We start from the raw sequence: 18,044 nt of genomic DNA, 5'->3' as shown, positions 1-18,044 counted from the left end.
TTTTCCAGAGATTTTTTCACTGGGTTTAGATTGGGGCTCTAGTTATGGCCTTTTTATTGTTTCAATGTTTTCTGTTTCAAGGAACAGCTTAACCTGTTTTGCAGTTTCTTGACATTTTGGGGCATTGTCCTGTATTAACGCATTGGCTCGGATACATACTTGCTTTCACTCTGCCATGCAGCTGTACCAGAGACCCAACTCCTGTTGCAGAAAACCCTAACCAAATCATTACACTTCCTCCACCACCTTTCACTGACTTCTTTACACGCTTTGGGTTGTTTATGTCTAGATTGTCTATTAACAAAAGGTTTCCCATTATATTCAAATAAATTAATTTTGCTTTCGTCACTAATATTAACTGTGGACCACTTTTCCTCTGTCCACACAACATGCTCAACAGCGAATAAACTTTATCATTAGCAGAATCAAAAGGCTGGTCACTGCAGATCTGGCTTTCGGTCCAAATGCCATAACATGTCCAGACACTGTATAATGAGAGAAATGCTTGTCCTGTTCAGTGCTGAATTGGTGAGCAATTCCATCTGCAGTGTTGAAATGATTAGCCATGGAGATTCTCTGCATTATCCTGTCCTCTTGTATATGTCTTTTAAAGGTGACTAGCCTTCTTGGGGGACTTGAATGAGTTTGTGATGTAAAGATGCAATATTCTAGAAAATCATAGACTTGGCACAACCAGCTCCTCTTGCTATGGCTGATAGTCACCCCCTATGGCCTTCCTCTGGACAACCTGCTGCCAGAAGGTTTCGGTCACTTTGGAACGGCACACCATTTTTGCAGTCATTGAAAACTGGAAAGTTAGGATTACAGTTAAATAGGGTTTGCAGATAATTAAGGAATTAGCACCAATAACTTGCAGGTATCTGAAAGCGGTCACTAAATTTTTTTGTCGTTTTTCTTTTACAATTATCTCATTTACACTTTTATTCTGTGATTTAGAATATATTCTTTTATAAAATACGCTTAAAGCTTAGTCTCTATACATTTTGACACTGTCCAATCAGAGCTGATTTGATAAAGACACTCCCCTTTTACAAGAAGAATGGCAGCCTTTATCAGGTTATATCATAGTTGAGGATAACAGAGAAATGCAACCAGCAGAGTTCTACAAAAACCTTTGCTTCAAAACTATTAAGGGTAGTAAAATTATACTTCTGACGTGTATACCAGTGACAGGCCAACCTTAAAGGGATAGTCCAAGATTAGATATTGATGGCATATTGGTGCTGCCAGCAGTTTTGTACGCTGTGTAGTGTGAGCATTGCAGGAGACTTTATGACTCCATTACTTAGAGGGAAATTCCTTTAGTATCAGTATTACTGTATATGGTACCTGCAGGGGCATAATGATCACAGTTGCAGGGGGTGCCACCAGGCCCGTTGGAGGTAAGGGCCCGCAGCTGTCACAATTCAGTATCCACCAAAGGCCCTCTGGACACAGTGCATGCAGTCCACCAGCACTTTCAATCTCCAGGCCCCACTGGTGCTTTCAGTTGTATTGATTCCCTATGATACAGTTGTTAGTCGTGTCGAGGCCCATTTTATTGAGTGATGTTGGTGTAGTATATAGGTGTATTTTCAAGAGCGGGCCTGGGTGTGGCAGCACGATTTTAAGTATATGGGGCCCTAATCCAAAGTTTACATCAGGGCCCACTGGTCTCTTGTTACGCCCCTTGCTTTATAAACAGGTTTACCTCTCCAGAAATGTGTTCTTATTATCCATGAAAAGCCCCAGATAAACTCTAACACGTTATGGCTTACTTTGCTAAAATATGATTATCTTTTTTTATTGAGGCAAGTGATAAACAAATTCTTGATTTATAAAATGTATTATTGATGTTAACCTATCGGAAAATTGTACTAATGTGTGAAAATAGACTTTATAATTTAAGGTGGAATATTTTTGATTCACAACCAGAGGCAGTTTAATCACCTCTAAAGATGAACTACTGTATTTACATGATGGTAATCATTATCTGTCTAGATGATTCGTATAACGAAGTCCATGTGTCCCATAGGAATCATAGCAGTCAAGGTAAGGAAGATTGAGCCACTCGGGCTGGTAGCTTGTGGTGCTGTAGACAAAACACTCTATGGTGTTAGCAGCTGCTCTCTGCTCAGGTGAATCATCTTTCCCTCTCCACTCCAATATTTCAATCCTCTTAATGGTGCGTTGGTACATGTTTGGGCAGCCTTCAAATTCATCCAGGAATTGCAGCATCTGGTCATCAACTGAATAGATCTCTCCAGCAATATGGTGGCCAGTTCCCGCTACATTCATGAGGAAAGGTATATTGGCTTGTTGAGCTATTACTAGCGGATATTTGTCTGCAGTTCTTCCTGTGCCTGTAAATATAGCTTTTCCTATGTTTGGATCTGTCATGATGTGATAGTTTGGTTGTCCCTTCTTGAGGGTTCCGTAAACAAATACATAGTGCATTTTCTCCCCTAGAAAGCAAGAAAAATATGATAAGACATTTCTCATTAGTGTCCAAAAACATTTTTTATACTTTTATTTCATTGAGCCAAGACACTAGTTTTTCTCTGAACCCTCTGCCACAGAACCTTGTGCAGGTCACAAGCAGCAAACAACAATCCCATGGACAACAAGTGCACTTACAGCACATTTTCCAACATGGGTAGGCTTTATGATAAATAGGATATAAATGATGGTGTTTGGTCATATGACATGTTGTTGGGGTTACCATTATGTGAGTATAGAGGATTTGAGGATTGGAGAATGACCTCTGCATGAGAATTACTTGATATGGACCATTCTACTTAGGGTATTGGTTGTGATTACTACTTACCTGACTGTGGAATATGTGCAATGTAGCAGTTAAATAACATAGAATTCTATTTTAATGTATTATATGTTTATGGATTTCTTTATATGAATTAATAAAGAGAGATGGGATATTCCAGTTTCCATCACACAGCTAAAAATAACAGTTGTGCGCATGAGCCCTTATTCTCCATAACCAAAAAGGATTAAAAAAAAAAAAAATCTTAGGAGCCATTTAGACGGCAGAATAATAATTCAGATTTTCTATCAGTATTTGGAAGCCAAACCAAGAGCAGAACATAATCCTGGAGGCGTTGCAAACCTTTATGCTTCATGTCTGGTTTTATCTTACAAGTACAGATCAATTTGCCCATCACATTTATACCACCCTCAGTGTGTTAGAGCTGACACTTGGGGAAGGGGGGGCACCTGTTTTGACTTGACTTCAATTTTATTTTGTGCAAATTCACAAGACCCTAACTCTGATATATTAAAAGAAAAAGGCAAAATTCCTAAAATACATCAGGCCAGCAGAAAAAGAAAAGAAGGCAGGAGCACAAAGCCAAACTTGAGGGAAATCAAGAAACATCAACAGTTTGGTGAAAAACTGCTGGCTACGTCCAGCATATTAGGGGTTTGGCCTATGAAAGAAAGTTCTCAAATTAATAGTGATGTTTACACAATAAAGTTCATTTTAACCCCTTACTTAGTTGTATTGCTGTTTTAGCTCCTATCACTCATTGATGTTCAGTGTAAGATTCTAGAGTCTCTAAGCAGACACTTTTTGATACATCTATGAGATGAGATGCTGTGCGCTGACAATGTGCTTAGATTATCAGGGTACAGGGTTTATCTACACTTTTATTTAGCTTCTAAACATTCTACTAGTATCAGACACAGAGAAAAAGAGATGAGAATTTATGGGATCCATGAGATAGATATAAAACACAATAACACTCAGTTCTGGTAACTCACACAAACACAGTCAGCTCTGCCATATGCATCCCTCCCAGATAAAGACCTTATCTGTCTGTAGCTTGCAAAGTAAGTCGCTGCACACTGATGGTTGCCGGCAGGAAGTGCCTATGTATGAGCTGATCTTGTAATGCAAGAGGTAGAGACCAGACAGGAAAAGCTATTCATCAGAAGAAACCGGCCATAGTCAGAAGATTTACGGTCGTATCTAGGGACAACCAAATCTGTATTCCCCGGGACTGATAGAGACAGGTTGGATTTATAACTGTGAAATGCAGTATTTTTGTTAATATCAGTGAATTATAGAAGGTGTTATTTTGTTATCCTGAGTATATTTAAGAATTGTGTCTTCATGGGAATACCCCTTTAACTTGCAGTCATGTTAGGGGTTAACACATCTTTCTGAATATACTCTCAACATTAAGTTCCATAGTAACTTGAGTTCTTCCCAACCATTAACTACAGGTATTCATACAAACATCTTCAGTAAATTGCTGCATAATAGCCATAAAAACAATTTTTTCCTCTTTCTTCCTGAGTGTTTCACAATGCCCCCTTTAATCTAGTGGTCACAAGGTCCGTTATTTTGATGACAAAGAGCTGCGTCGCCTCTTTTATTAAAGGAATCGTTACCTTTATAATCACGTTTTCATTAACCGGCAAGGCTGCTTTAGGAAGAAACCTGCCCCAGAAGGGACTGTGGAGGGGTCAGAGGTGAGCACTAAAACATGCAATTAATTCTTGTAAGAGGATTAGGGAACTCATGTTCACTCTGAATCAGAAAAATGAATTGTGAATAAAATGGTTCAAATACAAGAGTTTAAATGTCAAAACTAATAAATGTAAATGTAGAAAGTAAGCACAGAGAAAATTAAGTGCGTAATAAAGCAAGATGTACACGATACATCTGAGACAGTACTGATTAATATAATGGGACAAATCGAGTGATACTAGAGAGTACTGGATGATAAATCTGTCTTATCATTAGAGTCCTACCTTTATAGTCTACAAAAATACTAACTAAAAAGCAAGAATATAAAAAAAAGAGGTGTCGGAGAGATAGAACCTGTCATCCTTGGGTGAATCTTCTCCTTGGCCTTGTAGATGTTGCGCTCACTAAAAGTGTGTCCCTGGGGAGGAACGTCTTATACTTAATACCCCGTATCACAGGGGCGGGTGGGGTTTCTTTTTTAGGTAGAAATAGAAATCACCTTGCTAAAAAGTACCTGCGTCTCATAGTCCAAAGGTCAGGAGGATCCAAGAGAGCAGCCTCTGCACTGCTTTTCCTCTCCCTGCCGTCCGGACATGAGTTTTACCAAAGCTCCTAACTTTTTCAAAGCAGAGAAAGGGACAAAAGATGCAGATACAGAGCACGCTGCCCAAACCTGCCCTAAACCTGCCCATGGTCCAACCCCGCAGAATACAATTCCCCCCTTGGTGCCCCCCATCTATTTTTCACACTGTGTCCCCCCCAGGTCCCTATCAAATTGTGCCTCTGCCAGCTCCCCTAACATTGAGGCCCCCACAAAGTCTGGACCCCTGGATATTGTGCTTCCCGGCTCCCTCCTCATTTTAGGCCCCCCAAGGAGCTACCCCTTTTATTGTGCCCTCTAGCAGCTTTTCTTCATTAATCCCCCTCCCCCCCAAAGCAGCTGCTCCTCACATTATGCCCCCCACAGTAACTCCGCCTCAAATTGTGCCCCCTTGTTGCTGCTTAATAATACACCTCGCCTCAAATTGAAAGTGATGCTCTATCGGGCACATGGCATTGGACGGACGAGAGCGCCTTCCTCTATAAACAAAAAGGGACATTACATGATGGACAGCACCATGTAAGGATAACATTTTTATTGTTTTTATTGCCACCCCAGGCCTGCTATACAATGTTTGTAAAGCCCGGGCAACCCCTTTAAATTTATACCCTCTGCAGTTGTCAGCAAATGCTGTGCAAGACTCCTTAACCCTACAATATTTACAGGTAGAAGTTTAGGGCCATTGATAGGGATTTTTTATGCAGGGCCCCAACAGCCCTCTTGACTTTTGTAAGGTGAGTCCTAATTAACCCTTTCATGATTGAACATAAAAACTAAGGCACGTCAATCTCTTAGTGTATGTCAAGATCTTCTCCCGTTTAATATCTAAAATGCATAATATCACAGACAGAAGAGTCATCAAAGGGGCGTGAATAGTATACTGCAAAGCTATTGGTCATCAGCACATTCTGGGAAAAACAATTAATTAATTGTGCTCAGTTCTCAGAGACCTTGTACACAGATATTGTTTATACTAATTTGCTGGGAAGAAGAAGATAAGTGGCTCCAGAATCATAATATAATCAAGGACAGACTGGCTTCCCATTAAATGTCAAAGGGTATTAGCTGACAGGCGAGCAAACATGTTACATAAAATGAAGTTTGAATCATGACATTAACTTGACAATGGTCAGGGAACATGGCCGCTGTATCTAAGATGGCGGACAGTAGTAAAGATGGCGTACGAAACCAGTGCGATCTCCTTAACAGCCATATATACGATATTTTTTAAATCAGGAGTGGAACGATCTGGGTACAATGTATTGGGCATATAAATGGTGTAATGGTACAAAAAACACAGTCACAACAGTCATTTTGAATTCCTTTTAATAAAGCACCTGCGGGGTCAAAATGCTCAGTATAACCCTTGATAAATGTCTTGAGCGAGTGAACGGTTGTAGCAGAGTTGTGATGAACAGGGGATTGCATACACAGACATGCAGAAGGGATGCATCTAGCATTTTCCCTGCATGCCTCTCACCTCCCACTGCTCCAAGGGTCTCCTTGTATGTGGGGGCTGCTGTGACAGCAAACTGATAACATCACAGTACAGGATCAGGCTGTCACACTGACAGATCGATCCCTCTGATGGCTCTGATTGCAGGAGGCCACGCTCCTATGGGGGCCATCAGAGCTTCTCATTGGTCGATGTTGCGGCTGCTGTAGAAAGTCATGTGACCAAGTAAATGAGCTCTGGTCACATGACTGCAGCTGTGAGCAGCATGAATTAATCCCCAGCTCTTGGCCCAGTAGAGTGGAGGAAGGGGTCAGAGAAAAGACTGACTTGGATAAATCTAGATTTTTTTGGAAGAATAAAACTGCCTGTACAATGATCATAGAGGCTTGTACAGGCAAAACGAAAACTTTGGTGGGCAGAATCTAAAATGTTATTTTTCACAAGCCTATGCTTATTGTTTTAAACACCTTTGAGGTTAAATGTTCTTTGTACCTTTTGAGAGATCCTTTGAGCTGTATAGCTTAAGATGGGGTCAATTTTGGGGGGATTCAATTGACCTGGTACCTCAGGAACTTAGTAGACATGTCATGAGTTCCGAAAACTAGCAAAATCCTGCCGTCTGCGCCCGCCATGTACGAAAACAGCAGGTCATGTCCACATGTGCGGTGTCTCTGTACCCGGGAGGAACTGCACAACAAATTCTTAGAGGCATTTTCTCCTATTTGGTGTAAGTTTGTAAATTTAAGGCCTAAATTAACCGATTAATGACAAAATCGGCAAATTCCAAATAGAACCTCCCATTTTTTTTTCTGTTTCTGTAAAATACTGAAAAGGGTTAACAAGCTTCCTACAGGCCGTTTTTAATTGTTTGGGGGGATTTGTGTGGGATTTCTATTGATTCAAAGGCCCCCATAGAAGTAAAATGGCCCCTGAAGTAATTGATTTGTTATCTTTCTACAATTGTAATAAAACATTTATTGCCTAAATTATGAGACCTTGAAAGGCTTTAATAACTGGGGCATTTTTAGCAAATATGCAGACGTTGTGGTTTAATGACATGTAATGTATCTGTATGTCACATATCTGTTAAGGATGTATGCGCTCACTGGCAGAGCCTGCTCTAGAGATAGCGGGTGTAAGCTGTAACAATGCAGCTAACACCCAAGACCTTGGGTTTTAACCCGTTAGGTGTCGCTATCAACTGGTAATTAAGTGACGGTGCCCCCACTCATCGGTGGGCATAGGTAGGTTGCTATGACAGACAGGACCCTATCGCAGTGTTCCGTGTGGGTCATAGCAGGACCTGTTAAGGTGCTTGCTGTCAGCAGGCTCTTTTACAGATCCAGTAAATTTATAATACTGTATACTAAATACTGTAGTATTGCAGTACATTGTATAAGTGACTCTACAGAGGCTAGAACTACTGTAATAAAAAAAAAAAGTTCACATCACCCCACTTTTCCTAGAACTGATATAAATACAAATAAAATCATTAACATGTTGGGTACCGCTGCATCCCACATGTCTCGATCTATCAAAATATGAAAACTATTATTTCCGCCTGTAGTAAACCCTTCAACGGAAAATTAAGCCCAAATGTCTGAATCACAACATTTTTGGCATTTCACAACACATATAAATTTGAATAAAAAGGGATCAAAAGGTTGTAGTCTCAAAAATTTTTTGAATTACAACGTTATCTTGTCCCGCAAAAAATGACACATTACACAGGTCCATACACCGTCGTATGAAAAAATCATTGGCGTCAGAATATGGCAAAACAAAGATATTTTTTCGTACAAAGCATTTACATTTTTTAAAATCCATTGAAACCTTATATATCTGGCATCTCCATGATCGTAGCAAACCAGGGAATAAAGCAGAGGTGTCGTTTGGAGTATATAGTAAAGCTGTATAAATCAAAGCCCACAAGAAAATGGCGCAAATGAGTTTGCAATTGTTTTCAAGTGAATGGTATGGAATATAAAATACTGTTCATCAAGGGGAAGGGGTTATTTTTTTCTGACACACATAGGGCTACTTAAAAAAAAATAACAGTTATTTTTAGTTATACTTTTTATAATATTAACCCCAAATAAAATTTAATTTTTCAAATTCTCTCACAATATCAATTATAAATGAATTGTGTAACAGTCATTTTACTTAACTATAATTTTTGTACTGAAAAAGCCCCCCCAGAGCCCCTCAGACCCATTAGCATAGTTGTAAAGGTTGCTTTTGAAAGGCCACGGATAAGGAGTATATGAAGATAACCTCAGTCATGGTGGCTCTAGGAGTAAGTGTCACTAGTTTACCATGATGGATTTTGATGGTAGATTTCCTTTAACAGCACAGTGACCTCACATCACATGTGGTTAATGCAAGTCCTACAACCCAAATAAGTTACTGTGTGACTGAAGCGCAGATTATTTTGTATTTTGATAATGTCATGTAACAAAAAAAAGTATTGCTGGATGAAGTGCCATCTGCCCGGACCCAAACGTCACATTATAGATATAAAATCCACATAATCTATGCCGTGATAACGTAATGAAAAACGCGCTCAAAAACGGCCGCATATGATACATTTCTATATGGCCGAGTACATAGGATTATGAGGCGCTGCATTGCTAGTAAAGTGCGGTGCACACGGTGCGGTTACCGGAGTCTCCCGTGTCGGGCGGCACTTCTGTACTTCCTACTTCAGGCTGCAGCTCCCGGCACCATGTGACCGGCTCTCAGCTGCTTTAGTGACGTGGAGCGGCCGTGTGACGCTCCCGGTGTCCGTAGTACCGGCGGAGGAGCCGCGCTGTGCAGGCTCACCAGGTGTATACGGTACTTACACGGCTCATGTGAAAGCGGGACCCAGGCATTACCAAGATTTGGGCGTAGTAGCGCATGTGTTGTCACTTGTCCGGAGCTGAGGCTTCCAACTTATGAAATGGATCCAGACATTCCCACAGACATTTATGAACAACAATTTGGGTTGGGTGTATTTTTGATCTTTTCAGGGTGCAGTCACACGTGGTGTATTTCAAAACGCCTCCTAACAGCTGGAAAGAGATTTGCCTAGTTAACATCTTCCTGCCACACTTTTTTTTCATTTTTGAGTTTTGATTTTTCACTCCCCACCTTCAAAAATCTATAACTTTTTTTTTTATTTTTCCATGTAAAGAGCTGTGTGATGGCTTGTTTTCTGTGTAACAAATTACACTTCAAAATGGTGGTATTTAATATTCCATGCCATGTACGGGAAGCGGGAAAAAAATTCCAAATGCAGTGAAATTAGTGAAAACCACATTTATGCTGTTTTCTTGTGGGCTTGGATATTACGTCTTTCACTGTGCACCCCAAATGACATGTCTACTTTATTCTTTGGGTCGGTATGATAACGGGAATACCAAATCTATATCTTTGAGGGTGCGGTCACATGTTGAGTTTTTCAGATGCAGTTTTTGAAGCCAAAAGCATGTGTGGATGAGAATGGGTTGAGGCAAATAATAAAAATGCTGCGGCTCCTCCTACTTTTACAACACTCTAGGTTTGGGCATCAAAAACTGCATCTGAAAAACTGAACGTGTGACCGCACCCTAAGGCCGGCGCCACACAGGGCGCTTTGTCTGGAAACGCCTGCGATCGGGAACGAGCCGCCGGTGTTTTGCGTTAAATTAATGCGAAATACCTGCGGCGCATTCCCGATCGCAGGCGTTTCCATAGAAAGCGCCCTGTGTGGCACCGGCCTAAGGGCGCTGTCCCACGTTGCGTTTGCAAACGCAGACAAAACCGCGCCCACCGGGGCGGTCCGATCGCATCGGCGTTTCTATGGAAACGCCTGCGATCGGGTACGAGCCGCCGGTGTTTTGCGTTAAACCCAAAACGCCGATGCGATCGGACCGCCGACCACCCTGGTGGGCGCGGTTTTGTCTGTGTTTGCAAACGCAATGTGGGACAGCGCCCTTAATGTTTTCAGACATTTTACCAAAAATTTAAAACCACTTGTACAAAAAATAAATATTTTGCCATCTTCTGGCGCTAATAACTTTTTCATACTTCGATGTACGGAGCTGTGGGTGGTGTCATTTTTGCAACTTTTGATGACGTTTTCAATGCTACTGTTTTTTTGACTGTTTGACCTTTAGATCACTTTTTGCAAAAAAAAATGTGATTTTTTTTTTGGGCACGATTTTCTGTTAGGCCGCGGTCACACGATCCGCTAGGCGTCCGTTCATAACGCGACACTAGTGCACAGGGGGCGGTCCTCGGCCCGACCGCACATGCGTTAACAGGGAAACGCATGCGATTGATAAGCCGATCGCATGCGTTTCTCTGGAAACGCATGTGCTTTCGGGCCGAGGACCTCCCCCTGTGCGCTAGCGTCGCGTTATGAACGGACGTCTAGCGGTACGTGTGACCGCGGCCTTACAGAGTTAAACGCAGTGAAAAACCATTATGCTTGTGAGCCTTCTCCATGCACCCAGTATGTGACGTACTATTACGTCACATGTTGGTAATGGGTTAAACCTCAACTGTTGAGGCATATGTTAACATTAACACAGTGGGGCAGATTTACTTACCCGGTCCATTCGCGATCCAGCCTCACGTTCTCCATCAAGGGTTCGGGTCTTCCGGCCATTCAATAAGGTAGTGCACCCGATGTGCAGGTGTCGCTGCTGCGCTGAAGTTTGCCGGAGTTCACTATCCTATTCCTGGTGCAGGTAAGCGCGTGTCAAGCAACACTTTTTTTAAAAAAATTCCACGGTTTTTCCGACGTCCACGCCAATGCGCCACAATCCAATCGCGTGCGCCAAAAACAGGGGGAAATTCGGGGCAAAAAGGTCATTTTCAGGAAACCCGACGAAAAATAGCAATTCGGGCCCTTAGTAAATGACCCCCAGTATTTAATTTGGCAAATTTCTCTATTGAAATGTGTTTTGAAATGCCTACGTTAAGGGTGCGTCCAAACGTTCAGTTTTTCAGATGCAGTTTCTTGATGCCAAAACCGTGAGTGGAGTGAAATAGAGGAGCAGCAGCATTTCTTAATAGTAAGTCTTTACTCATTATGATCCACACCTGCTTTTGGCTTCAAAAACTGCATCTGAAAAACGGAATATGTGGCAGCACCCTAAACGCAACATGTGACTGCACCCTGTAAAATTGACTAAGGGTGCAGTCACAAGCATACACTTCAAAATGTAATGGATCAGCTGAAGAGAGATTTGCCTATAGAAATGTCTGTTAACATTTGCGTTTAAAAAACACAGGTGTTAACATAATGTTAACACATGTCAACATCACGCTAATGGGTGCGTTTTGTAACGCAACTGTTAACAGTTGATCTATTGTGTTTTGAAGCGCATGTGTTTAATGCCACCCATGACTCACTGCTACAATCCTGCCAGGGCTGCAGAATCTGTAAGCCAAACTTGCGACTTGCAATTTTCTTTATAGCAACTCCACCAAAAAGGTCCCGACTCAGTCTCTACATCCCTGGTTTGCTTGTCCCTGGTTTTCTTCCTTTTGTAAACATAAATATTGACAGCAATAGCAGCCTAAGGTGAAAGCAGCCTAAGGCCGCGGTCACACATACCGCTAGGCGTCCATCATAACGTGACGCTAGTGCACAGGGGGAGGTCCTCGACCCAAACGCACATGCGTTTCCAGGGAAACTCATGCAATTGATAAGCCGATCGAATGCGTTTCTCTGGAAATGCATGTGCGTTTGGGTCGAGGACCGCCCCCCTGTGAGCTAGCGTCGCGTTATGAATGGACGCCTAGCGGTACGTGTGACCATTTTTCATTGCGTTTTAAAACGCATTAAAACAGCTGAGATGAGGTGATTTGCCTAATTACAATACTGTTGATGTTTCAGTTTACAAAACGCATTGTAAATGTGATGTTAACGCATGCACGCATGCATTTTGTTAATGCAGGTATTAACAAAACACGTGGTGTTAGGCAAATCACCTTTCCTCAGCTGTTGTAATGTCTTTCAAACACAACGTGTGAACGCGCCCTAGTTGAATTTTCTGATGTCAAGACACAGAGCAGAAATGCCCCAGGAACAGGAGTGCACCCATTGGTGGTAAGTATTTGTCTTGTTAGGGTGATGGCACACGTTGTGTTTTTAGCCTGTTTTTAAGCAGTCCTTCAAAAAATGCATGCGTTTTTGACAGGTTTGACCAATTATCTTAATTGGAACTGGTAAAAACGCATGCATTTTTTTTGTCGGATTGCTCAAAAACGGCCCAAAACACACGTTCAAAACGCCACGTGTGGCATCACCCTTGTATAGTTCTCCTGAATCTTCTCCTGCTCTTTGCATAGCTCTGCTCTGGGGTCTGCACTATTATTGTCTGCTCTAAATGCAGTATGTGGCTTTCGGAGTGTTATCTTTTTTCTGTACTGTGGCATTTATAATTTCTGGGGTATTTTGTGCTGCACTATTGGTTGTTGGTGTGTCTAGGCTAGGGGGCTGGTTACTGGTGCAACTCCTTAACCCCTTAACGACTTGGCCTTTTTTAGTTTTTTCACTTCCATTTTTCACTCACCAACTTAAAAAATCTATAACTTTTTTATTTTTCCACATAAAGAGCTGTGTTATGGCTTATTTTCTGCGTAACAAATTGCACTTCATAGTGACGGTATTTAATATTCTATGGCGTGTACTAGGAAGCGGGAAAAAAATTCCAAATGCAGTGAAAATGGTGAAAAACCACATTTGTGACGTTTTCTTGTGGGCTTGGATTTTACAGCTTTCACTCTGCGTCCCAAATGACATGTCTACTTTATTCTTTGGGTCGGTACGATCACGTGGATACCAAATTTGTATAGGTTTTATAATGTTTTCATACATTTAAAAAAATTAAAACCTCCTGTACAAAATATTTTTTTTTTATTTTGCCATCTTCTGGGGCCAATAACTTTTTCATACTTTGGTGTATGGAGCTGTGGACAATGTCATTTTTTGCGAATTTTGATGCCGTTTTCATTACTATAATTTTCTTATATTTTTCAAAATGGCAAAAAAATGCCATTTTCGACTTTGGACGCTATTTTCCGTTACGGGGTTAAACGTAGTGAAAAAACGTTATCATATTTTGATAGATCGGGCATTTTCGGACGCGGCGATACCTAATGTGTTTATGATTTTTACTGTTTATTTATTTTTATATCAGTTCTAGGGAAAGGGGGGTGAGCCCTCTCCATGCACCGGGACCCGGCGCGTCGGGAAGGGGTTAAAGGAAACATGTCATCAGCAATTGGCCTAATAACCCAGTGACCATCAATTACAGTTAAGGCGGCTTTCTGAGGAAGAGAGAGCTTGGCTTCAGTGTTCAGCAGTATGACAATGTGACACTTGGACCAATAAATGTTGTTCACCCCTGGCCTAAATCCTTAGATCAAGAATAGAACAGATATTAGAAAAAAAAATCATAACTTTTTTTTTGTATAATTTATTATATATTTGTAGTGTCTTTATATGGCATTATATTACTGCTGTAGAATCTCGCGGTTAGCCCATTCTCTGGCAGCTTTTGCATTCAGTGGACAGAGCAATTTTTACTATTTTGACATTCTGAAAAATGTTAATAAACACATTATATTGTCAAAATCCCGCTGAGCCCATAGACATAGGCATTACCATGCAATTTAGATTCGAAGTGAAAGTTTAAAAAACTTTACTTTGGTGGCATAAAATTATAATGTGTCCTAAATGTAAAAGATGAACATGTGTAGAGTTCCTAGATACCTCAAAGGCTTCTTCAAATTTTAAGCTAGAAAATGTTATAATGGACACAACCTGCTAAATATATCCACTACACACCCTAAAAATTAAAAAGCACCCATTACCCTTTAACAATACGTGCACTTTACTACTATGGCACAGCCTCGTTCACCCCTTTACGACTGCCATTCGGCTATACACTGGGGGCTCATGGTTGTTCGTCTCCTCTGAGGTTCCTGGTACCCACAGTAACATATTCCGATTTGAAACACACACTACAGGCACCAGGGTTCCAATTCACCCTAGCCCTGGTGCCAGCTGGACTTTAACCCCTTAACGCTCTGCGCCGTAGCTCTACGGCGCAGAGGTATAAGGGATGTATGAAGAGGGCTCACGGGCTGAGTCCTCTTCATACAAAGGTGGGGGTTTTTGCATTTTGCACAAAACCCCCACCGCTAATAACCGCCGGCGGCGTTTAAAAGACGGCGGCTCGCGTGTGCCGCCATCTTTATTACGATCGCCGCGCCCCCGAACGTCATCGGGGGGCGGCGATCGGTTACCATGGTAGCCTTTTGACACAAGGCTACATGGCTTATGCAGGTTCGTTACAATGAGCCAGTGGCTCATTGTAATGTATGACCTGCAAAAATGCCATATATTGCAATACTGTAGTAATGCAGTATATGGTAGGAGCGATCTGACCATCTAGGGTTAATGTACCCTAGATGGTCTAAAAAATAGTGGAAAAAAAAAAAAGAAAAAAAAAAGTTTAAAAAATAAAAAAAATTAATAAAATATTAAAAATTCAAATCGCCCCCCTTTCCCTAGAACTGATATAAAACATAATAAACAGTAAAAATCACAAACATATTAGGTATCGCCGCGTCCCAAAATGCCTGATCTATCAAAATATAAAAACGGTTACGGGCGGCGGTGACCTTCGAGGCGGGAAATGGCGCCCAAATGTCCGAAATGCGACTTTTACATAACATAAAAAATGATCAAAATGTCGCAAAGACCTCAAAATGGTAGCATTGAAAACGTCGCCTCATTTCGCAAAAAATGACCCCTCACACATCTCCGTGCGCCAAGGTATGAAAAAGTTATTAGCGTCAGAAGATGGCAAATTTTTTTTTTCTTTTTTGTACAAATTCGTTTAATTTTTGAAAATGTATTAAAACACAATAAAACCTATATAAATTTGGTATCACTGCGATCGCACCGAACCAAAGAATAAAGTAGGCATGTTATTTGGAGCGAAGAGTGAAAGTCGTAAAAACTGAGCCCACAAGAACGTGATGCACGTGCGGTTTTTTTTCAATTTTTCCACATTTGGAATTTTTTTCAGCTTCGCAGTACACGGCATGTTAAAATAAATAACATTACGGGAAAGTAAAATTTGTTACGCACAAAATAAGCCCTAACACAGGTCTGTACACGTAAAAATGAAAAAGTTATGGATTTTTGAAGTTGGAGAGCGAGAAATGAGCCGAAAAACCCTGCATCCTTAAGGGGTTAACTTTATGTGCTTTCTCTGGCGCGGTTGTTTCCGTTTCAAAATACTTGCTAGACGTCTTGTGAAATTTTGTAGAATTATGGAATCTATAGTGAGGGGCTGATTGCATCAATATTGTATTATTAAAAAAAGATACTGGGTTGAGAAAAACTATTTTTAGATGTTAAAATATAATAAAAACTATATTTTTGGGACAGTATGCTCAAGTGGATACTAAACAAACAAAGGGGAGGTGCTATTTGGTTCTATGTGCTATTGATAAAAAGATATGGGTTCTGTTATCCAGGATCTGTAAGAAACATCATTGGCCACTGAAGAGGAACTCTGTCCACCAAATGTCCTCTGCACAACAGGTTACTTCTTTTATCACCAAGGACATATCTCATATGTCCTCACAGGATGGCACACCAGTGGCCTAACACGTATGAGATACATTTTGGCTACTATGAGCCATAACTTTGAATTGGTGGCACCTATTATCACAGTTTTTTATTATGATATTAGGATCTTGTTTCTAGCTACCAAAGATATTCACGGTTTAAGTGAAATTTGGGAGTGTGATCTTAATATACAGATCTCCCGCCTGTCACTTTAATAGTTAATCTTTGGTACTCTTCTACATAGAAATACTAGCCTGGTATACCATGAATGGGAAGATTCTCTCTCAGATGATACCAGAACTGTTATTTTAGGTGCCACCAATCCATAGTTATAGCCCTCTGAAGTACAGAATGGGGTTAACTACAACTTGAAGATATCCCAAATATTATCTGCAGCTAAACCTGGGGGAAGGGGTAACACGAATTTATGTTCCCAATATCAACCCTCTCCTACCTATAACAATCATAGAAGACTTGCTCTTTGGGTATCACCAAATGGCGTAATTCTTGCAGACGCACAGTTTACACATAATGCAGCCACTTGTGTGGTGCTTTCAACAGTGGCACCACATTGATCCCTGTGGAGGGCACCTACCTCATTGTATATAGTTATCTTTATTGTATATAGTTCTGCTGCCTATTTTTATACAAACACAGGTTCTATTGTACAATCCATTCTGCTAACAGTACCTATATACTGTACTATAGAAACTATAATATATAAGTGCTAGAACAGCCTTGACTCTATAATGCACTATACTGGGGAACCACAAGATGATGCAGAGGTGGATCAACATCTGCTCATACTTCTGAATCTTCACAAATGGTTGCTGATGAGGTAATCCACTATATTTATCATAAAAAATGAGGACTATCTGGAAGCATATACAGGCGGTCCCCTACTCAAGAACACCCGACTTACAGACGACCCCTAGTTACAAACGGACCTCTGGATTTTGGTTATTTACTGTACTTTAGCCCCAGGCTAAAATAAACATCTATAACAGTTATCAAAGGTGTCTACAATTAAGATTTATTGTTAATCCTGGTTCTTATGACAACCCACTATTTTTAGATTCCAATAGTCATAGAGACCAAAAATTTTTTTGCCTGGGGTTACAATTATAAAGTATACAGTTCCGACTTACATACAAATTCAACTTAAGAACAAACCTACAGAACCTATCTTGTATGTAACCCGGGGACTGCCTGTACAAGAAGTCTTGTCCCCTATCTGAAATATATACCAAAGAATAGGATGATGTGTTTCCAATCTGTTATATCCATACTCATAGATGCTTCTACTCCCCCTAATGACTCTACCAAAGTATTTGTGACCCTGGAGCAGTGCTATTTGTATAGACATGGCCCCAGTACCTCAAGCAAGGCCTATGGTTGGGCCAATGGAATAATCACAACCCCAGTCTCTGTATTCACATGACAGGGGATACAAAACTTGAAACTGTCCTTTTGAGTGACGCTGTGCAACAATATGATGCACCCAAAAACTATGCTGGCTATGATAAGAGGGATCAGCTATCATAAGCAAAATGTCTGGACGGAAGCCAGGCCAAAAGAACATGCTCACCTGTAGAGCAAGACATTATTCCACACACAGACGTCAGGCTACAAAAGCTACCCAAAGAATCACAAGACAAAAGGGCTGCAGGGGTGTCCAGGTAGTGATCATGTGGTCAAGGACCATTTTATAATAATATACCCAACCCTCTTTTTTTTTTGACACACAAGAAAAATAAATCAAAATCACATTACACTTGTATGAAAAAAAATTAAACGCAGCATCACACATGCAAAGAAAAAATCTGAGAACAATCTGATGAAAACTTGCACGATTTTCCTGAGCACAGTAGTGGGC

The 18,044-nt window shown here is 40.9% G+C and overlaps 1 protein-coding gene across 4 annotated transcripts in view; it reads right to left on the bottom strand.

Annotated features, from left to right (window-relative positions):
- Positions 1-1,774: 1,774 nt before the first annotated feature.
- The window catches only part of GGACT (gamma-glutamylamine cyclotransferase), a 22,744-nt gene continuing 6,474 nt past the window's right edge, over positions 1,775-18,044 (bottom strand). The window contains exons 1-2 of one of the 4 annotated variants that reach the window (XM_072135503.1): positions 9,390-9,518; positions 1,775-2,465 (exon numbers count right to left, since the gene is read on the bottom strand). In XM_072135503.1, coding sequence (XP_071991604.1) covers positions 1,990-2,457 — 468 coding nt within the window. In that variant the 5' untranslated portion in view covers positions 2,458-2,465; positions 9,390-9,518 and the 3' untranslated portion in view covers positions 1,775-1,989. The other 3 variants (XM_072135507.1, XM_072135504.1, XM_072135505.1) reach the window with 3 other exon arrangements.

Source organism: Engystomops pustulosus, chromosome 2, assembly GCF_040894005.1.
Source record: "Engystomops pustulosus chromosome 2, aEngPut4.maternal, whole genome shotgun sequence".
Classification (NCBI taxonomy): Eukaryota; Metazoa; Chordata; class Amphibia; order Anura; family Leptodactylidae; genus Engystomops; species Engystomops pustulosus.
This window is presented reverse-complemented; position numbering and strand designations above follow the sequence as displayed.